At 39.6% G+C, this 23,339-nt stretch overlaps 1 protein-coding gene across 4 annotated transcripts in view; it reads left to right on the forward strand.

Moving 5' to 3' along the window:
* Positions 1–23,339, forward strand: part of sema5ba (sema domain, seven thrombospondin repeats (type 1 and type 1-like), transmembrane domain (TM) and short cytoplasmic domain, (semaphorin) 5Ba) — a 310,185-nt gene that overhangs the window by 132,956 nt on the left and 153,890 nt on the right. For all 4 annotated transcript variants that reach the window (XM_061723153.1, XM_061723155.1, XM_061723156.1 and 1 more), the window contains 2 exons: positions 4,773–4,872; positions 5,305–5,350. In XM_061723153.1, coding sequence (XP_061579137.1) covers positions 4,773–4,872; positions 5,305–5,350 — 146 coding nt within the window. The remainder of the gene's footprint in view (positions 1–4,772; positions 4,873–5,304; positions 5,351–23,339) is intronic.

The raw sequence follows: 23,339 nt of genomic DNA on the forward strand, positions 1-23,339 counted from the left end.
TAAATATTAAAATCAAATTCAGTCCTGTGGCCCGTTTTTCTATTTCGTATTTTTGATCTGTGCCTAAAATTGAAATATGAAAAACCAGACGTTTTTCCGTTTTTTGTGTTACCAACTGCATTTATTCTATCGCAGGTTTTCTCCGATATTGCGTTTCTTTTGGTAATGTTTAAATTTCTTTGCTGTAGTTCATTAATGTGTTTATTTGCCTCTTCCACTAATATCTCTAACTCCAACTCGTCAAATTTCATTTTGCGCTTGTGACTTGTGACTGTGCATTCCATCCAGAATCTCCATGGCGCAGAGTTTGCCCTCGCAAACCTTAAGACACGCAACACCTCATTTAAATACTCCTGTTTGCACCTGTTATCAATTGCGCACGCAATCTTAGTTGATCACCCGCAAACCACACGCAAACAGCACGCGCAAACTTTTTCAGTGCACACGCAATTTAGTACTCTTTATTTAGGATTTTAGTAAATCGGGCCCTCAGTCTTTCTGACACTCAGTCTTACCAGAAGAACGCCAACACAAAAGTGCATGTGGCGCCACCTAGTGCTGTGGAGTCTAACTAAACTCACTCAATAATTCGATTGTCTTCTCGTGCATGAATACTTGGATTTCTCTGAAACTCCAGTTTAATCCTTACCTAGATTGTTGCCAATAGCTTGATTTAGATGTGCATGTAATCACACTGACTGTCACATCTGGTTGTATAAGATTGTTGAGCTAAAAGTGGCTTAACTACCCACTCCTGACAGGCTTTCGTTAAAGTAATGCTAAGGTGGTTCCAAACACTTGCTAACACTTCTTCTAAAAACCCACCCTGCACTTCACAAAATGGTCCAACCAAAAATGCATACTTGAGTGAGAGAAATGGAAACTCTGAGCAAATGTTGGTATAAATATTTATAGCAAGAGGAAGAGAAGACCTCCTGCAGAATTTGCATTGTATCAGAATGGCACTGGGGAACCAAGTGATTTTATTATGTGATAAGTGCAGATAAAATTCTGTCTGTAAAAATGTTTTACAGTCTCTTACTGATTTTAAAGGCCTAGATTTGTTGACATGGTTCCACCACCACTGGATTCTCTGGATGTCTCTCTTCTGCGCTGTCAGGAGAGAACTGTTGATGATATGCACTTTAATTTGTTTAAATGGTTCCTGTGGTGCCAGGCAAATCAGAGTCTGTGTCCATCTTTTGTGAGCATGAGTAAAAGTCTGGGCTGCATAGTGACGTTGCGGCTCCTTGTTAGCATTGATTGTTGCAGCATAAAGAAAAACTTTCATCCTGCTTTTTTATCCTCTGTAGAAAGCTGTTTTTTTTTTCCTTTTATCTCTTTGAGATTCTTCAGCGCCCGATTAAGGGCTGCGTGCTGCGTTTTTCATAATGTTTAGGCTGAGGGGTGCAATACCCCCTCTGAAGGTATACAGATTTTCAGATTATTGTCCCAATCTAGAAGCAATTTGTCCCGTTTAGGAGGTCATCTGTTTTCTTTTTTTTTTCTGTTTATCGGTGTGACGTTTCCATCTAGACTAGCCAATGAAATTACTAAACTATAATCAGTCCTAATCACATCTCATTGCTACAAATCCTGGAGTAAAGGTCAAGCTGACAGCAGTTCAGTGAAAACTACCACCACCTGAGAGAGGTCTCGCAGCACAAACTGGCACTTTACTTCAGCACAATACGCTGTGTGTTTCTCTTCTCTAGATGTATTTTATCTGCGTTTTAAATGAAGAGCACCATCCTGTTGTGGCGCTGCGGCCTTCTGTCTCTTCATCGCTCATCTCTGCTGTTATGTTTCCAGATGAATGAGCCATATGGGCCTTATCTCTCCTGGAACCGTCTCTTTGCGTGTCGGAGCGTCGTTTCACTGCTGGCTGGGACTTTTTACCCACTATTGCCATGTAGTCTTGCTCTCACAACTGCCAGCTTTTATACAGTAAGCTGCTTTGTGGGACACTAATGTTAATGGTTCTTAATGTTTGGTGAGCGTTTTAGTGAGGTTAAATATACCAAATGCTGTTCAAAGTAGAAAAGTGGGGCAATGGCATTTTTGTTTCATCATTTGTTGATGGTAAACATCTCTTTAACATACATGGGGAAGGTTTTTTTCTTTTACCTTACCCAACACCATTATACTGTCTAGTATGTTCCACCTACAGATCTGTCTTTAACACCATGGATTAACATTACTGGAATAAATTATGTAAAACAAAATTACATAATTGATTTCACATAATTAATTCCCCCAGTTTAGTTAACATATATAGACTTAACATATATCTTAATTTACAGTGGAAGTCTCTTTATCATTCATCTGGCTCACAATCAGTTTTTCCCACAAACATGAAAATGAGATTTAATATACAGGACTGTGTCAGAAAATTAGAATATTGTGATAAAGTCCTTTAGTTTCTGTAATGCAAAAATGTCATACATTCTGGATTCATTACAAATCAACTGAAATATTGCAAGCCTTTTTATTATTTTAATATTTCTGATTATGGTTTACAGTTTAAGAAATCTCAAATATCCTATCTCAAAAAATTAGAATATTCTGGGAATCTTAATCTTAAACTGCATCCATAATCATAAATATTAAAATAATAAAAGGCTTGCAATATTTCAGTTGATTTGTAATGAATCCAGAACGTATGACATTTTTGTTTTTTTAATTGCATTACAGAAAATAGAGAACTTTATCACAATATTCTAATTTTCTGAGACAGTCCTGTATGACTTTTTGAGTTTTTTGCATTTTAAATCCAAATAAGTGCTGTTGCCTGACTCTGTCCAGGATGAAATGGGGAAGAAAATACAGCTAAGACCTATTTAACGCAGCTTTTCATGCTGGTAAAAGCTGGTGACGGCTAACTGCTGTGATTCTATGTGCAGCATGAGAAATATGGCAAATCCCTTTATGTTGCACAATCTTCCACGTGGTGAAATCCGTTTAGAGGTCTTCACACCCGGATCACACACACGATCCTGCAGAAAGCGTCCTTTCCCTTCTATGTTCTTGGTGACATTAAAAGCGCTGCCAGACGGTCCCAGCGCTCGGCTGCTATGAAACTTTGATTTGTAAATGCCAGTGTCAAACAGCGCTGAGGATTGAGGCTCGTGCAACACACAGAGCCGTGTTTGTCTGGGTGTCTGCTTGGATCAGGATTGTTGTGCCTGATGTCGCCCGGACAGCATTGTCCTTCTCTGTAGGAGACGCCGTGCCAACAAGGGGGGGCATTTCGCTCGCTGGTGATTGTTTTTTTTGTTGTTTTTATCCTTTGCTCCGTGATGATTAGTGCGATGGTCGGTCCACAGTACCATGGTGAAGATCCCAAACCCCCAAGTATTCTTTTACAAGTGATAACAAGAGAAAAATTAAAGCTGCAAGCAGCGATGAACGGGCCCTCGCGCATGCAATTTTCACCAATAAAGGTCAAGGACTCAAAACTAAGTCCAATGACACCACCCACAACTCTCTATGTCAAACTGTTGTGGAGCAGAAGCTTCTTCTCAATAACCAGAACGTGTGGCTTTAAAATCGGACATTTATTCTCCTCAAAACAAGTTGCAGCTTACAAAAAACGTGAGAAAACCGATCTTTTTCTGACATCTTCAGCAGTCAGTTAGAGTCTAAAGCTGACACGTTAGACCATTTCCTGTAGACTTCAAAATAAAAGCATTTCCATTTGAAATAGGAAATAGGGGTATTTTCAGTACAATCCATTTAACGTTTATGTTCATGTTCACTTTACTGTAAATAGCTGTAAATAAACTGTAAATAATGTAAATAGTGCATCTTACACATTTTAACTTTTAACAGCATTTTAACATTTAACAGCTTTAAGTAAACAGGAATTATCTGTTTAAATCCCTAATAATAAAACAATTCACAACACAAACCATTCAAAAAATATGGCAGAAAATAGATGGCAGAAAGTAGGAACTATCTAATATGGACCAATCAGATGAAGTTGGGGCGCGCTTTTTGGCGTCTATCGTCGCCACGGTAACGCTTTTGACTGAGAAAAGTAATGCGCATCGTCACAGGATGGAGACGCACATTTTGATGTATAACACAGCTGGGTGCACGTTACGGTTCGAAGAAGAAACGGCCGAAGAAATGGCATAAATTGTGCCAAAATTACACGATTAATTGAAAATGGTCGACTTCCTGTTCAGTTTTGGCCATGGCGCCAAGAGACTTTTCTTTAAGTTGCGACATGATACAGGTGTGTACCGATTGTCGTGCATGTACGTCAAACCATATTGTGGGGCTTGAGGCACAAAGTATTCTAGGGGGCGCTGTTGAGCCATTTTGCCACGCCCCTTAATGCAAACCATTAAATATCAAATTTTTCACCAGGCCTGGCTTGCGTGCAAAATTGGGTAACTTTTGGGGCACGTTTAGGGGGGAAAAAAAGGCCCTTCTTTCGTCAGAAGAAAGAAAAATAACGCTGAAAGATAAATTCCTACAGATACAATAGTGGCTTCACTGTAAGTGCTCGGGCCCTAATAAGAGAAGCTGCAAGTGGGAAAGTATTTGGCATTTCACTTTTTAAATAACTATTGATTTCCTTCTGATCATGCCAACATAATCATGTGCCCACACGTATCTATACAAACCCTAATGACTTGGGCTTTTGTTTGTGTTAGAAAACTGAAGAATGTTGTGTGTGTAAATGTCACTGCTTGTGTGTCTTGGCATGCTTTAGCCCCGGCTAACCCTCTCTGTGTTTCTCTCCCTCTGCATCTGTCTCTCAGCGCTCAGCCCGTGGATATCCACTTTCTCCCACCCCGGCGCGAGAGACTACTCACAGCTCACCCTTGACCTGACTAGGAATGAGCTTATTGTGGGTGCCAGGTAAGAAATTGTAAATCCACTCAGCTTCTCACCCCACAGGGCACATTACGGAGAACGCAATATTCTCTCTGACTCACTCATTCTTTGCGGTTTTCGGATAATGACTCTTGTAAAGTGCTCTGCCGAGGCCTCGCCGGACCAAGTTAAGCTCTGGATTTGGCAGGAGGAATGAATTTGGAAGAAATACATCATGCTGAAATAGTGTGTGTGTGTGTGTGTGTGTTCGGATAGTCTGATGAGAATATGAGTTCAACTTTAGCTTGGTTTGGCTTGATTACAGTCACTTATGTCCAAACACAACTAATATTGCACCACTGTGAAAAACCACAAGCTCTCTTGAATGAAAAACATTAACTTAAGACTGATGGGTGGTATCGTCCTCAGGGGGGGAGAGTCATTCACGTGTCTCCTTTTTCTCTCTCCTCCTTACAGAAACTACCTTTTCAGACTGGACCTCAGTAACATGTCTCTAATACAGGTAGGCACATACATTTCCTGCAAATATGAAGTTATTTTGAATGGTATTTCTCTCTTGCACAGTTTCAAATGTTTATATTTTGGACTTTATTCCTTGGCAGTTGTATGGTGATAGCTTTTTAAGCACATTGGGATGGTTTGATTCTGATTTTCTGAGCAATCTTCTGCAAGATTTAGAGGAGATGGTTTTCTTAGTACCAATATTCACAGCGTGGCGTGAGATGCAGCCTGGCAGAAGAACAAAAGCATCTTCTGTGCGGACATGGTTTGAGACTCTTGAGCATTGCTTTGTATTTGATTTGAGCATCGTGGCTGTTTTCTGCAAGCACAGCGTGCTTGTTCTTCTGCATGAATTCATGCAACTTGTTATCCTGCTGTGTGTTATTGAATATTAAAGTGAACTATTGAACGTATTATACCCATGCTTTGGTGCCGAAGGAAGCTGCTCATGACCTGCAATCACATATCCCTATAAACGTTTACTGTTTATTGTCGAAAAGTTCAATAGTTTCACACTACAATAAAATGATTTATGAGTCCCTATTTATTAGTTTAGCTTCAACACAAGCTAACATTTGTTTTATAGTACTGAAAAAGAGCACAGAAACTTTATATGAATTCAGGTTTAGGGCGGTGTATGAATGTAGTGAAAGCTTTGATGAGTGCCGGCTTCACTGCTCCGGTCTCCATACAACAATAACATTCATTCATCATTAAAGTTTAGAGCGCCCTGATGATTCTGCGGTGTAAAAAAATAATCTGATTGGATGCTTGGGGCATACTTGATCACAAAAAAAACAACAGAAATAGTTATGAGGGTTTGAACCCTCGTGGAGATAATGCTGCATCACTGCTATGATGAACTTTTAAATCAAACATGGTTTCTCACACTGCTATATACTTATTTTCTTAACGACACAAACCTGGCTGTTGTTTTTCGTCTTGTCCTGATTATGACATGACAAAAAAAAAAAAAAAATGGCCTCATGTACAGATGTGACATTAGAATTTCCAGTGAAATTTGACATCTTAGAATAAAAAACTATCCTTGCCACTGCAAAAACTCAAAATCTTAACAAGAATATTTGTCTTATTTCTAGTTAAAATGTCTCATTTTTAGTCAAAAAATCACATTATACTTAAAACAAGACTCATTACCATAAAAATAACTTGTTATTTGACAATTTTCACCTGTTTCAAGTAGATTTTCACTTGAAATAAGTAACAAAAATCTGCCAGTGGAACAAGATCTTTTTGCTTGTAATGAGAAGATAAATCTTGTTCCATTTGGCATATTTTTTCTACTTATTTCAATTGAAAATCTACTTGAAACAGGTGAAAATGGCGAAATAAGTTATTTTTCTGGTAATGACTAAAAATTAGACATTTTAACTAGAAATAAGACAAATATTCTTGTTAAGATTTTGAGTTTTTGGACTGGTTTTCTTTCCTCACCCTTCACATTTCTGTAGCGAGGGTTCATGGCTGCATGTTAAGAGGATTCACATTTTAATAACATATGGTTGGCAGTAATGGGATGTGTTGATTATTAGATTTTAATTGATGCTGTTCTGTCAGAGGGTCATCGTGACAAATGGTTCCTCTTTTATACCAGCGCTTTAATGGGATGGGGAGATTGTTGTCCTGATTGGATAAAGTTAAACCTCTGATGTGACAGAACATTAAAACTTCATTCATGTGGCATTTTATTTTTTGTCATTTACTTTTTATTGGTCTTGATTTTATATGTAAACAAACAAACAGTCAAACAATCAACATGAAGACCTATAAATCTGAACAAAAGTATCAAGTAAAAGTAAAAGCGTAAATAAGGGGACTGGTAAACACCTCCAGAAAAAAGAAAAAAAGTAAACACATAAAAAATATTCTGATAATCCAGTCTGAAATGACCTGAAGTCCGGTCTTGTGGTAGAGACACATGTAATCCACTTTTGCCAATTATCAATAAATGCCTCTTTTTGTGTTCTTAAATTAAAAGTAATTCTTTCCATTACATACTGTAGATGCTGTACACAATATCCATCCATTCATCTACACTAGACCTCCCTCTTCAGCCATTTCTTTCCTTCTTTATCTTTATTCCTCCATTCCAGTTCCTCTAGATCAGTATCTCCCAACCTGGGGTCCGGGCCCCCCCTGGGGCGGCGCCTGAGATCTCTGGGAAGGGGGGGTGCAAAACTCTGTCTGCTTTGAGGATAGTTGTAAAAATTATATTTGCGCATGTTAAAGGTGACCTATTATGGAATTTAATGTATATTTTAAACAGGCCTTGAATGTCTTAAAAACAATCTAAAGCTTGTTTTTTCTACATAAATCATAAATCCAGCCTGTGGGCCCTGTCACTAGTTTTACCGCTTCTAACCTCTTTTTCTGCGCCTCATTTTTAGGGAAGGGGGGGGTATGATAATGAGGCTCTGTGCTGATTGGCTCCCTGAATGACGTGTAGCAGGGGAGGAGCATAAACCTCGCTCCGCCAGAGCAGCCCGAGCCTGTAAATTATCACAACACTGAATTTTCACAAATGGAAACTTTATTGTTAAAAAAATAAAATATGAGTTGTATATAAATAACATTTATGCACAATTTCAGCCGGATCTGCCCGGCGGATGCTGAACGCTGGCCCCGGAGCCATGCTGGCCGGGCGCACAGCATGGGTCCGCGGAGCGCCGCGGAGCCATGCTGGGTGCCCGGCCAGCATGGCTCCGGGGCGCATTGCCCGTTACCGGGGATCAAACCGACAGATTTCGCTGAAAATCTCAGAGGGTGAAGCTGGTCCTGCCTGGGACAGACCCCCGAGGACCCAGCTCTCAAACCACCCGGGAACCTGGATGATTTAACCAGGATCCGCTCCGCCGCGGCGCCGCGTCCGACTGGCTCAATGAAAGGACCGCTCCAGCCTGGGAAGAATGCTGGTTGTGGGCGTGGTTTCAGCAGCGGAGGCTGAACCTCTGGAAATCTGCTCCCGTCGTGACGTCACGACGGGAGCAGATTCTAAACGGCTCAAAAAAAACCACGTGACACTGGGGGACTCTGGCCGGCGGGGGTCAGAGAGCTTGCAGAAATTCATGGTATTTTGTCTCCCCTGTGCTGGCAGGGTGAGGGGAGACCACTTTATATATGTTAAAACAAGAAAAAACGTGTTTTTCATAATAGGTCACCTTTAAATAAATAAACACCTAATGGAATACTGCAATCCAAGTCTGTATAAACCCATGTAGTATTTCAAAATGACCAACATATATATATATATATTAGTTATTTAGCAGGATAAAAACTTAGTAACTTATTATTATATCATTATTCAACATTTAATCATACTACTACTCCGACAGGTTGTTAAAGGAAAAATGTTAAAAATGTTTGCGCTCATATTAAAAAATACATTTTTCAGAAATTATTTTATGTCCTTGCAAGAAAGACAAAGTCATATGTATACAGGGTAAACCAAAGAGAAATGTATCACAAAAACATAATGAATATTCATTTTTTCAATTAAAGATTTGTAACTAATCAATTTACTATTTTGGTGCCCGGCTGGTCTTAGACACAAGTAGGGGGGGTCCAAGGAAAAAAGGTTGGGAACCACTGCCCTAGATCCATCAAATATAACAAATTAAAGCAAAAAGTTTCATGTGGCATTTTAAATCATTTCAAATCCTCTCATGCTGTTCCGGAAACTCTAAATAAACTAGAAGTTTCTGTGAGCATGTTATGCGTTTTTTAGTTTAAAGTTCTCCGGTAATCTTTCATTTTGAGCAGGAAGGTATCTTTTTTTTATCGTAGGGAGTGTGAGATTTGGGCCTCAGGGTTGCCTTACAATTGCATCACATCACATATGACAAGCTCCAGATTCTCTGTGGACTAAATCACAGTAACACTGCCACCGAGTAAAGAGAAGCTGTCTGCTCCAAACCGCTGGAGGAAACCTCTTTTTCTCCGTTTGCAAAGTTTTCCACTGCCTTAAGCAAATTTAATTATATATCGTTACTTTGTTAATGTCATTCTTTTCCAATTTTGCCAAGTATGTAACACAATTTCATGGCCCTCTTGTGAGTTTGTGATCCTGCACCACAACTGGAAGCAGGTACTGTGACCGTCCTCCACCTTGGAGTCACATTGCATTATGGGATGCGGTATGAGAAGAACGCCGGCCAGTTACTGACTGGTAACTTTCCCGGCACGCTGGCCGGGTGTTTCTCACACGCTGCTCATGAGCAGGAGGAAGGGTGACGGACCCCGTTAGCCCAAACGGGCTACCATCATGTGAGTCACAAGTGGGAAGAGGTGGGAGGTAAAAACAGAGTCGGGTCGTGAGAATATACACCTTTTTTACTTACCTGTCATAATATTCATGAGTTGAGGCATTGCAATAATATTACACCTACTTGCAATAAGCCTACAGACATAATGTCATCATGTATTATTTTATTATTTTAATCATGTGCATAAAAGGAAGGACAAAGCAAAGGAAGTTTATTCATACGCTGCAATTCATTGGCAGTTCCAAGTGTTTTACAACATTTACAGTGAAATAAGCAAAAATCAAATGATCTATTACACGTTTTCTTGTGAGACTGGACTGCTGAGTGAGAGAGAGATTTGAGTATAAAAGGAACAGCTTGAGCCCGTCCATCCTTACTGTTGGACCACAACGGTGCTTTAGTAAGTGTAGTAAGTTATGGAAGTTATACACATTTTCTCTTTGCACAACACTACATTTTTATTGGAACGATTTGAATGAATGAATTAATTAATTAATAGTTTATTTCGGTTACATTACATTATATGCAACTTAAAGGGGACCTATTATGGCATCTAATACCTATTTTAAACAGGCCTTGAATGTCTTAAAAATAAGCTTTTGATTGTTTTTGCTAAATGAATCTGGTTGCTTTCCTCCTTCTCTGAGTTGGCAGGCTGAGGGGAGACCACTTTATATAAGTTAAAGCAAGAAAAAAAACGTGTTTTTTCATAATAGGTGAACTTGTGTGCATGTAACTGACAAAACGTTATCATACATATTTACACTAATCAGTTTCACACAATAAACTATAACACACAAACTCTGTGTAACCGAAAAAGGAATAGGCTGAAGCCGAAGCTTATTTTTGCTGATCCTGTACCTTCCAAAAGATAACCCAGTTTATCAGTAATTTACTCTAAATCGCTCTGCATAATTAAATTATATTCAAATCATTTTGCATTGTAATCCTTAATTATTTTGTATTTCAATATTTTTTTTAAACGGATATCTACATAATTTCAGTTCATCACAAAGTCCATTCCATAATTTGACTCCCAAAAATGAAACACATCTGTATTTAACATCAGTCCTCACATAACATGTTTTAAAGATTTGGTGATGTTCTAAAATAATTGCAAAGATGCTGTAAGTCTGTTTCAAAAATGTGTGGTGTGTGATGACATACGGTATAGTGGTATAGTAAAAGTACATCTTGGCGTACTGTATGTATGAGATTTAGTTCTTTTAAGCCCCTCTCTTGGTAGCTACTGTTGCATGTTCCTCTGGGGACTGTGGTAAACTATGTTATTAGAGAAACTTTAAAAGATTGACCCCACTCTGCTTTTTATAGATCCATACTTCAAGGATGGATCTCTGCATGACAAGAAGAGCAGCATCATTGATATTTATGATGCTTGTTGTCTCCTTCACTTGGACTGTAGTGCTGGACATGTGCCCGTGGGTGCTTTGAAGCATTATGTATATGTAAATGCGCTTTCCCATTTCAGACTTCTTATCATAATAATGGGCTGCAAGTGATGTTAGAAGAGAAGCAGCTTGGAATAAATATTGCGGCTGAAAACAAGTTGCTGCGGTGGCTGATCCCATGCGGGTTCAGCCACTTCTCTTGCAGGAGACAAAGGGACCAAACTTGCAACTGAACAAGATTGTTCTTTGAGGAAGTTTGCTCTGCGTTTACTGCAGCCATCTGTAATGTAGCGTACGTTGGCAGCTGCTGACGACGCCACACGGCCACTTGAGCTGCTTCAAAAGCAGCTAATGGAAATGAATCTGCATTTTCTGTGAAGCAGCCATTTAAGTTTGCATTTCAAATTAGATGGAAACCCAGCGTCATGTCCATCAGTCCTACTGATAAGCCAAGTACAGTTTTATACCCTTTAACTGTGTAGGAGTTAGGGGTGTAACGATACACTAATCTCAGGATACGGTACGATACACGATATTGAGGTCACGATAACGATACGATATTATAGCAGTATTTTTTTAACAACCTTGAATGAGGAACATACGACTGGAAAAAATGGACACAAAATAGAAAACAATACTGTACGTTTGCCCTATTGTTCCAGTTTGTAATGCTTTATAACTGTTTAAGTTTTAAAGAGAAAGCCAGGCCAACCATTTTCCACAACAGAACTAAAAGTAAATGTCAGGTTTGCATTATGCATCTTCAGTTTCAGACAAGTACAAATATTTTGCCACAAACTGAATAGTTCTCTCTCATGTATGACTTGACTTTTTTCTTTAACAGCAATTTAACAACTAAAATTAAATTAATAAATACAAGTAAATAAGTAAACTATGAATAGTCCCAAACTCCAAATACACCATGACTGTTATTGATCTTGTGCCAGAGCTCAGAGCTTCACCTGCTCCAGCCTGAGGCCGTAAGGTGAACCCCGTTATCGTTTCATCCTCCCACCTTTGGGGACGACACAATCTTTACATCATAAAAAGCAGTGATTCATGCTCACCTTAGAAGTAAAAGTTCGGAGCTCAAAACCCTGCAAGAGTCCCGTGATCGGGACACAAAACGGTACTAGTTTCTGAGTTTCTAGTTTTTTCTGAGCGTAATCAGATTTTCATCCGCGGGTCGAGGCGCGGTCGTCACGTGATCCCGCTGCACCACTAGGATGTTACTAGTCAACACAATATATTAATAATAACCCAATATCAGCTACAGTTTGTCACTTCCACGACACGTATTGTTGCAAATTCGTGGCACGGTATATTGTTACACCCCTAGTAGTAGTAGTTTAAGTGAATATTTCTTTATCCGTGATCGCCACACATGTAGATCTCTTTGGTCAGTTTTAACTGGCTGCAAGATTTGATTACAATCACATGAGATATAAAATCTCTTATATCTTTTCTTGTGTCTATTCATATTATTAGAAATATTCTGACCTACTCACTCAGAGCAACATTTTTTTTCATCATAGATTATAATTCTAGGAATGATTAGTTTAGTTTTCTTCCAGGTTCACGTTGCAGCCCGTGCCCAGACCCCAGTTGTCTGACAAAGCGTCTTTTCACTGCAGCTCCATCTGAATGACATGATGCATACAGCTGCCATCCTTGTGTCACCGCTGATATTCATTTGTCCTTTGTCTGGGTGTCCTAGTTGTCTGGTATTGGAGGAGAGACGCTGACTTATGAGGCTTTTCATTTGTTTTCACACTGCTGTTCTCTTGATCTCCATGAAGCTTGTTCTTTGTCTTGAAAAAGGCATCTGCCATCCAATCTCCCTTATTGCACTTTGGAGTCCACATTTGTACTCTATGCGCACAAACACAACACTTACTTCCCTTAAATGTGTGTTTGTCCTTTACAAATACGCATACCTGAACCATAGGGGAACATCAGGGGGGTCTTGCTTCGTTCTGGCCGGAGCAACAGTGTCATTTGTGAAGACAACAGGCTGAAATCATTCAACACAAAGCAGAATGTAGAGTCTGCAGCCGGCGCTATCTTTCCATACAGAGAAAATACAGCAGTGTCGCAAAGTGATCCCTTTCTTTTTGTTTATTTATTTATTTGAAATGATCCCCATTAGCTATGCCCTTAAACACAGCTAGTCTTACTGGGGTCCACATTAAAAAAACAATACATTTAAAACATACAGTTAAAAACAAGACATAAAGAAAGAAAAACGAAATAAGACGACAAACCTACATTAAACTTTACTGTACATGTAAGTCATTATCTTAAAGCAGAAAAAAACATACATGAAAAATTCCAATATACAGTAAAACATCATCTAGGCCATGAAAATCAGATCAAAAATACACCTTACCCTGTCCAGTATGTATGTGTATCTGTATAAGTGTGTGTGTGTGTGTGTGTGTCTGTGTCTGTGTCTGTGTGTATGGTATCGTATACATACTGTATGATATTCCAAGGTGTTTCTTAATTTGCTTTTTGAATATTGATTTATGTGTTAATTTAGTCATAGGCAGTGGTAAAGAATTCCATGATTTCATTGATCTCTATTCTACTGTGTACTTCAGAAAATTAGTGTTTGCACTGCAAAAACTCAAAATCTTACCAGGAATATGTGTCTTATTTCTAGTTAAAATGTCTAATTTTTAGTCAAAAAATCTCATTACACTTAAAACAATAGTCATCACCAGATAAATAACTTGTTATTTGACAATTTTCACCTGTTTCAATTAAATTTTCACTTGAAATAAGTAGAAAAATCTGCCAGTGGGACAAGATTTATCTTCTCATTACAAGCAAAAAAATCTTGTTCCACTGGCACTCTACTTATTTTAAGTGAAAATCTACTTGAAACAGGTGAAAATTGTTGTTTTTTCGAGTGATGAGTCTTGTTTTAAGTGTAATGAGATTTGTTTTGACTAAAAATGAGACATTTTAACTAGAAATAAGACAAATATTCTTGTTAAGATTTTGAGTTTTTGCAGTGTGGCTTAGGAAGTGAAAACCGGCCCTTTGCTGCCTGTTTAGTGGCATATGGATATGACTCTAGATTGTGTCTTAACAGATTGTACTGATATAATGGAGTTTTTTAATAATCTGTGCCCCCCCCTTCAGCATGGAAGGTAGTCAGAGTACGACGACCAACCGCATGTTCCTTAAACATCCAAACCAGCTGTTCTGCAGAGTTCTTCACTTTGGCTGCTCTCACGTACGACTGCTCATTTTTCCTCATCAAAGTCTGTCTTCTAACACGGCCAGGAAATGATGTAAGCACACATGTTGAAAAGAGATGAAAACACATGTCATATATACGGCTTAAGCACCAGTGTAGGTTGGAACAAATGTAGGGAAAAAACACTATTTTGGAAACGATAATAATTTCATTAAGAATGACGCATGTGAAATTCTTTGGAAATTACACATCGTTTGATAAATACATTTTATTCACTGTATGGTAAAAGGTAGCGGGTCATTGGTGACTGAGCTCTGAGACTTCTCTTTTGAGAAACTCAGCTTTTTTTATACTTGAATCAAGTGTTTACCTTGAACATGTCCCTCTTAAAGTATCCCACTTTTTAGTAGTTTTTTTATGTAGTTTGTTGGCACTGAATAAAGAAGTTTGACAAATGGTTTGTAATCACCTATTAAACTATTCCATCAGTTCATGGAAACAATTTATTTTGCTTTAAAAAGCAGAATGATAAAACTGTCAAATTAACTGTAGAAATTCATATTTAATAATAATTCCTGCATTTTATATTTTATAAACACACCTCATATTTAAAGATAAATTGCATAAAATAGAAAGCAATAGGTTATTTTGGAGCTTCAATGGCTACTTAAACTTCATGTGCCACTGACAGTGAGATGGTGATAAGACAAAAACAACATAATGTTGGTCAAAACTGGAAGCATATGGCTTTGGCCTCCTCGTTTTGATGCAATTTGGATTTCGGGGGAAAAAATGAATACTGAAAGTGAATTGCAATAAAGTATGTTAAATTATTTTTATCCACCATTTTTTGGTACAAGAAGACCAAGAACACGAGGGGCTCAAAGTACAGTCGTCCTCCAGGGCATCTTTCTTTCTTGATTCACCTCTTTTCATGAGATTCATATTTCCACTGTGACTCCATGGAAGGAGCACTGATGCTACATTCATATTCACTGCAGGAACTATTCACTCTCACCTGGAGTTTAGTCTCAATTCAGAACCTGTGTAAAGGCTCTGCTCTCCTCCTCTCTCTGTTCTGCAGCAGCTTTGTTCCCTGCAAATGTCTTCACCTGCTACAATTAAAATAACTTAAAGCCCATGCTTTAAACAATCCATCTGCTTTGAAATCTGTAGGAAGCAGAAACCAATGGCTTTCAGAAATATATTCCAGGTAGTGCTCCTCAGAGTCCTGGAAGGTTCAGTCTGGTCGTCACCCGTAACAGTCGCTGAGCAGAGAGGAACCAGATAATGCAGGTGATTGTGTGGGGCCTGTACATGCAGCGTGCTGCTGCATCAAACACATCAGTTTTCTCCAGTTAAACTCAGACAAAACTGAAATCATGGTGTGTGGTTCACAGAAACAAAGTTACCTCTCTAGAACGTAAAGATCAGGTTAGAAATCTAGCAGTAATATTAAAGCGTTTTTCCACTAGTACCTACTCGGCTCGACTCATCTCAACTAGGCCTGGTTTCTTTTCCACTACAATTCAGCACCCAGATCAGAAGTAGGAGGTTGGAGTGAAGCTGCTGTGACGTATTTGATTGTGTATCTAAATGAAGAAGACAACAACACTAAAGATGTAGAACCTGGAGGAGATGATAGATGTGCTGCTGGGTCTGTGGCTTGTGTTTGATATCAAGTTAAAAAATGAGAGAGAGAGAAACTTCAAGCAGCAACGCTTTTGAATTTTTTGTTAGTTTGTCTCTGCGCTGCTGAAAAGTCAGCTGGAGCCGTGAGCAGCTATGAAGAGACAGAACTGGTAGATCTGGTCTGGTCTCTCCTGGTCTCTCCTCAGCACCAGGTTTATGAACATCTGCACCTCAGAGTTGGATCAGAAACAGACTTTTGCTGCCATTGCCTGTTGAATAAAATGAACAAGAATCTGTCAGAGTTGCTCTTTCTCTGATTTCCTCCTCCTGACTCAGACGTCTGACTCCAACCCCCCGACCAATCGGTGGCCTGTAGTGTGATGATGTCAGATACAGCCGACTCAGCAGCTTAGAACCTCGGCAGAATAGTTACAGAAAAGTATCTACTCGGCACGTTAGACCCCTAGTGGGAAAGAACCAAACCGAGTGGAGGAGAGTCAGGCTGAGTAGGTACTAGTGGAAAAGCACCATTAGACTCAGATCTGAACTTCAACAGCCACATTAAATCAATATCATCAGCAGCTTTTTACCATCTAAAAAAACAATCAAAGAAATAGTGTCTAAACCAGAATTAGAAAGGCTAATCCATGTGTTTGACTACTGTAAGGGCCTGCTCACTGCTCTCTGCTCTCTGAGCGAGCTGTAAGACATCCTGACTAGAACCAGGAGATATGAGCATGTTAGTCCAGTCCTCAGGTCTCTGCACTGAGAACACACTTTAAAACAGCTTTGCTTCTGTACAAGTCTCTTTATGGCTGAGCGCCAACTATCTCTGACAGGGTCCAGCCGTATGAACCAAGTCCGACTCTGATGACCTCAGGGAGTCACGACTAAATTATGGGACGCTGCGTTTCAGTTTTATGCTTCTAGAATCTGGACCAGTCTTCCAGAAGATGTGAGACGGGCCTCGACTCTGAATGTTCAAATCCAGGCTGAAAATACTTGTATTTAGCTGGTCACATGACAACTGAGAGATTTTATCTGCGCTTGATTTTTTTAAATGTTTTTTTGAATTATTTTATTTATTTGATTTAAATTGACTTGTGTATGGATGATGCTCTAGAAATAACCTTGCCTTGCCTTTTAATAAAAACATGTAGACTGTCAAATCCTGTCATTGAGCAGGGTTCTCAAATTTTTATTTTTTTAAACTTTAACTAGATTTCTTTGCTTTAACTTAATTAAATTCCAACTTGAACCGGACCAGACAAATAACGAGGGTTCCATTGAGGGAAAACTCCAGCTATAGATATTATTGACATGGTTATAATACCTGCTCCCTGTGCCATCTACCTCTACTGTGTGATTGCAAATGATGCTGTCCATTTAACGAGCTTGTAATGTCTGAATCAACTCAACACTTCTGCATAGGATGCACATTGCAATTTAAAAACTGAACTTCATTCTTCCCTTCTGCAAGCGTGGAAAAATGATGAATGGTGTGCTGTGGAGCCAGTGCTCAGTTTGGCCCTCCAGGGCTAGCAGGAACATAGTGGTGTTTAATTAATTCATACAAACGGGAGGGACTAACAGCATTTATGGATATAAATGCCCCATTCTTAATTAAATTTTAATTGTTTAAATGTGATTCTAAGCTAGTGATAACCTATTTATGGATATTATACTCCATTTATGACAATAAATCACTAAAATTGAATACGCTGGACCTTTATTTAAATTATTTAAATGGTATCCATTCCTCGTATTAACCTTTGACTTTCAATGTAAAAAGCTAAGTGAAGCAGCCGTGCTCAAATATTAGACTGAGCCATAGAAACGGAGTCAGCCCCCCGGGACACAAAGCAGGACTGGTTTTACTTTAAAGTTTAAAGGAAAGGTCGTCCATTGAGATCAGGTGAAAGTCAAACTACTAAGAAATACCTGGCTGGGATCTTAAAGTAGAACCAAAGAGGGTGGCCGTGTCTGATCACTGGCTGCTCCACATTCCCTCTCATCTGCGTTGGCCTGGGTTTCCACCCGTATCACCCAGGTGTATCCTAAAGTATACTTCTTTGTCATCTTTCTTCAATTCAATTCAATTTTATTTGTATAGAGTCTATAACAACACAAGTTGTCTCTAGGATCTTTCCAGAGACCAGAACATGACCCCCCAAGCAATTATTACATAAACAATGGCAGGTAAAAACTCCCCTAGTGGGAGAAAAACCTTAAGCCAAAGAGTGTCAAGAAAAACTCCCCTTTAGGAGGAAGAAACCTGGACCTGGATCATAAGGGGGGAGGGGGGCTCCTGCTGAAGACAAGGAGGGTTTCTTCTTGGGGTCCTCCAAATAAAAATCCTATTCCTATAGAGGGTATGCATTGACGTCACTTCCCCACTGGACCAGCCCCCTTACTCTCACTCAGTGGCAAAAACAGCTGTAACTAGTGGAGAAGACGGGATAACAGCTGGTTATGGGCTTAAATTAAAGTCAGTTGGACTTGACAGAGACCCGTACAGTTACCCCAAGAACCAGTGGTCCATGGACATTAATATTTGGTACAGTTACCAAGAACCAGTGGTCCATGGACATTAATATTTGGCACAGTTACCAAGAACCAGTGGTCCATGGACATTAATATTTGGTACAGTTACCAAGAACCAGTGGTCCATGGACATTAATATTTGGCACAGTTACCAAGAACCAGTGGTCCATGGACATTAATATTTGGTACAGTTACCAAGAACCAGTGGTCCATGGACATTAATATTTGGTACAGTTACCAAGAACCAGTGGTCCATGGACATTAATATTTGGTACAGTTACCAAGAACCAGTGGTCCATGGACATTAATATTTGGTACAGTTACCAAGAACCAGTGGTCCATGGACATTAATATTTGGCACAGTTACCAAGAACCAGTGGTCCATGGACATTAATATTTGGTACAGTTACCAAGAACCAGTGGTCCATGGACATTAATATTTGGTACAGTTACCAAGAACCAGTGGTCCATGGACATTAATATTTGGCCACAAATTCAGTTTCCTGATATTTATATGTACTTAATTTCTACGCCGGGGAAATACACGAAGCAAAGCTTGAAGGAACTTTATGATTTGACCGTTTAACGTTAGCTACCCAAAAATCCAACATTACCCGATACAAAATGGGAACCACAAATCCACGTTTCGGTGCCTGGAATCCAGTTGTTTCTGTGAATTGCAGTGATCCATTTGTCTCTCTTAAGCTTATTTTTTGGCAGTCTGTAAAACGATAACTCTGATTTCTTGCTAAATCTATGAGTACAGTCGATCGCACAACAGCTCTTTCACATTTTAGATGTTTTCTAGTTGCTCAATACTGAAAGTTTACGCTGACACTCAGTCTTTCTGACACTCAGTCTTTCTGACACTCAGTCTTTCTGACACTCAGTCTTTCTGCCACTCAGGGAGCGTAACCCGCTGTGAAATCGCATCTGTGACGTCATGCGAATTCCCTTTATTGGTTGGGTTGTGTGTGTTATGAAATGGGGACTCGATAGTACAAGTGATGAACAGTTTCCTCAGCGTATATTTACGTTCAACTGTGTGCGTGAAGGTACGACAAGTGTGTATGTTTTGTGACCTTTCAGCGGCCAAGGGTTTTTGGAGATGCTCTGCTCCGCAGGGGTAGGGCTGTTGAGCTGCCCATGCCAACGCTTTTAAAGGCTCAGCTCGGCCATTCTGCTCAGACACCTGGGAGAACACCTGCCACAGCCATTAGTGAGCAGGCAAGCGCAGAAGAATGAATGCGTTGGCAATCAACAGAGGAACAGGGAGGGAGAAGAGACAGACAAGAAGCCCCACAGATAAAGAGGTGGGCGGGAGCCAGAGGATGAAAGACGGCAGCGATAACATAGAGAGGAGGAATGAGAAATGGAAGCTGAGGCCGGGAAAGCAACTCAGAAAATCACACGGGCTTCAGAGCCCAGATGAGGACAAATGAGAGAGAAGAATGAATGTGAGACGATGTGGTGCAGGTGACAGGTTTTCAGTATGTTTTCTGGCTCCGTGTTGTCACCGGTGGATCCTCGGAGTCACAAAAACTAACTTCCTCTGTTACATTACCAACAAGTTCAGAACATTACCACTGACAGCTCTTGGAGCTTGTTCAGATTATTCCTTTCATCTTACACAGTACCAAATGTTGTCTTTGTAAGAAAATAAACTATCTAGAGCTTTCTAGTAGGTCCATAAGCAAAACATAGCAACCCCTAATGTCTGATATGAAACAAATAATAACGATAGTAATTTGGCAATGATGCAATAACACTTCTTCCATGAACATTTTCTAAAATATTTGAAAGAACTTAAGCCATATTAATATGTTTTACCCACAAAGATCATTGTACTCTGACATCAAATGGGCAACTCCAGAATCCATTAGTGAAATAAATGGTCATGATTATTGAAGATGAAAAGAAAAATGTCTAAGGTGGTTAAAAACTTAATCTACGGAACATTTGTGCTACTTATTTTGTAAGATTCGGATTAAGAATCAGTTTACCACTCATGGAAAATACATTTTGTAGTTTCAGGTTGGCAAAGATGACTTCGTGTACACCTCTATGGGCCGCTGTTAGATTTAGTTTTAATGTTGTCAAAGCAGGTTGTTTATGGCTAAAGTTAGCTCTTTGAGCCATTATTTCAATAAACAAGGAGCAGCAAGTAATTCAAAATCAATTATGGGCAGTAAAATTACGTGTTTACAATAAAATGATTTTCTTTTAGAAATTAATTTATAATTTAGGAAGAGCAAGAAAGACAATAAAGGCTAAACTGACCGCTACTTTCATCTTAATGCCACACAGTTTAGCTGACAAGAAAAACTTTACAGTGGATTTATGATTCAGTCGGTTGAGTCAAAGTTCAACAAAAGAGCCATAACATTAAGACCCGTTTAATATGGAACAGATCCTCCCCGTCATCCCAAAAGAGCTCCGACCCTATGAGGATGTGTTTTAGGAGAGTATGTTTTAGATGCTTTGAGCCCCGTAGGCTGGGGGGATGGAGTCTCTGTGAGCTGGGATTAGTTCCTACTGGAGGCTCTAGCCCGGTCAGGATGCTAGTTGGGGAGTCGGGAGACCACACCTCAGACATGCTGTTGGGTTCTTCGTGCATTTAAATATTTGTTGAGGGAGCCACTGCAGAACTGTTGAGGGAGGCGGCCGCCACGGGGGAATGATGTTGACATCCCGAGTGGGGGAACAGGCCAGCAAACACTTAGTTTACTTGCAAATACCAAATAACTCATGTGAATGTCGGGGTACATTTTTCTTCCAGCAGGACATTGCATTGTAACAAGATGAGCAGTGTCTTTTTTTTTTCTTCTTCATTTTAAGGGTGCATTCACACCTGTGAAACAGGGAGTGTTTCCCCCTAAAGATCGGTGCGTTTGGTATATGTCAGGGGTCGGCAACCCAAAATGTTGAAAGAGTCATATTGGACCAAAACCACAAAAAACAAATATGTCTGGAGCCGCAAAAAATGAAAAGTCTTATATGAGCCTTAGAATGAAGGCAAATGGTGAAAGGCGAAATGTCGAGAAAAAAGTCGAAATGTCAAGAAAAAAAGTCAAAATTTCGAGAAAAAAGTCGAAATGTCGAGGAAAAAGTCGAAATGTCGAGATTAAAAAAGAAAGGAAAAAGGAAGAAAAAAATACGAAAAAAAAGAGAAAAAAATAAGAAAAAAAAGAGAAAAATAGGAAGAAAAAGAGAAAAAAAAAGTGAAGGAAAAAAAGGAAAAAAAAGGTCAAACATTTTTGAAAAACAACTCACTCATAACTGTGGTTACGATGCATAGTTGTGGTTTTTCCCGGGGTACGGAAGAGGAAACTCCTTCCACGTTCATTTCTGACCAATGAGAGAACAGATGGTTCATGGCATTTGTTAACAGCTTTGAACCGCTACAAACGGTTGACTTGTGAACACAAACGCCACAAACGAGAAACAAAACAACTGTATCGATTTAGCCCCTGAAACGGAACAAAACAAACGGGCTACAGGTGTGAAAGCACCCTAAGTTATACTACATAAAGGTAAAACCCTAAGCCTGCAAATCCATCAGCAGCCTATTATTGTTGCAATTACTTGATAAACCTTTGCACTTATGAACAAACTCCATAGACTTATTATTGAGCAAATTCAGAAGCAATTATTCTTTTACACTGAATCAATAACTGTCTTCAATTTCATCCCAACAAAAGTGCCTAAATAAAATAAAATAAAGTGCATGCCCTAAGAATCTGAATGAAGATATCTGACTAAATGATGGCTTCTGTCACTGACTACGTTTACATGCAGTCAAAATTGGGGTTAAGGTCAATATTCCGGTTACTGAAACATTGGGAATAATGTGTTTCCATGCATGAGCAAACAGGGTTATCCCTGTTTACATGGTGATTAATCATTTGGGATATCTGGATCAAACCAGCGACGCACGGAGAAAAGTCATTAAGCAATTCCCGTCATTTCTGCTTCTTCTTCCTGTATCCAAATCCAAAACAACATCAACCCCGCTGTTTTGGGAAGTAGTAATGGGTCTTTGCCCCAGAATCTTATTCATTATGTTGAATTGGGGGAAGGTAGATGGGTCGGACCCGCTGGTACCGTTTTGTTTCTTGTCCCTGTAGTTCGCCTTTTTTAGCTTCTGGCGTTCGTACAAATGCTGCTTCGCGCAACTTTTCTCTCACCTTCTTGTAAATCTTCTATCCCGGTACTTTCTACCGTCTACAAATGCAGAAATGTTCATATCCTTCATTACATTTATGAAGTGATTAGTCTCCTCCTGGTCTTGGTTTCTCCGTGTTTATAAGAACTTCCTGGACTCAAAATACCAGGATTCCTTGCAAAAAGAACATGCAGAAAACTAATTCCTGTTCCGTTTGATGGGGAAATCCCGTTTGGCGTTTACATGACCCAATATTCGGGTTAGAAAAGGAGTAACTCAGGGGTCATTTTTGGGTTTTTAAAAACCGGAATATGAGCAAATTCCGGTTATTCAAAGGGGTTATTGGTGTTTACATGGCCGTGAACAACCGGGTTATTGCTAATATTCCGGTTAGAAAAGGGTTATTGATGCATGTAAACGTAGTCATAGTCTAGGTGTTGATGCACATTCTGGATGCTTGACACACAAGCACATGGCGTCAGCCACCCGGCAGCGCTGCAGCCTCCGCCAGCACAGCTCACACTCTCAACATCAGACACTGCTGCACATCCTTACTTTCTCTCCTCAACCTCCCCTCTTTTTTCTTTTTTCCCAACCGTGCTCTGTCTTTTTTGTGGGATGTACAGGGTTGGTATTAATGCTGGAGTCGAGCCTGATTGCAATCCACCCACATGTACGGTCCACAGTTCCCCCTCTCTGTGATGTGCCGGGCGGCCTGATCTCCGCAGCAATCAGAGCAGCGGGCTGGA

Source organism: Cololabis saira, chromosome 6 (genome assembly GCF_033807715.1).
Source record: "Cololabis saira isolate AMF1-May2022 chromosome 6, fColSai1.1, whole genome shotgun sequence".
NCBI classification, from domain to species: Eukaryota; Metazoa; Chordata; class Actinopteri; order Beloniformes; family Belonidae; genus Cololabis; species Cololabis saira.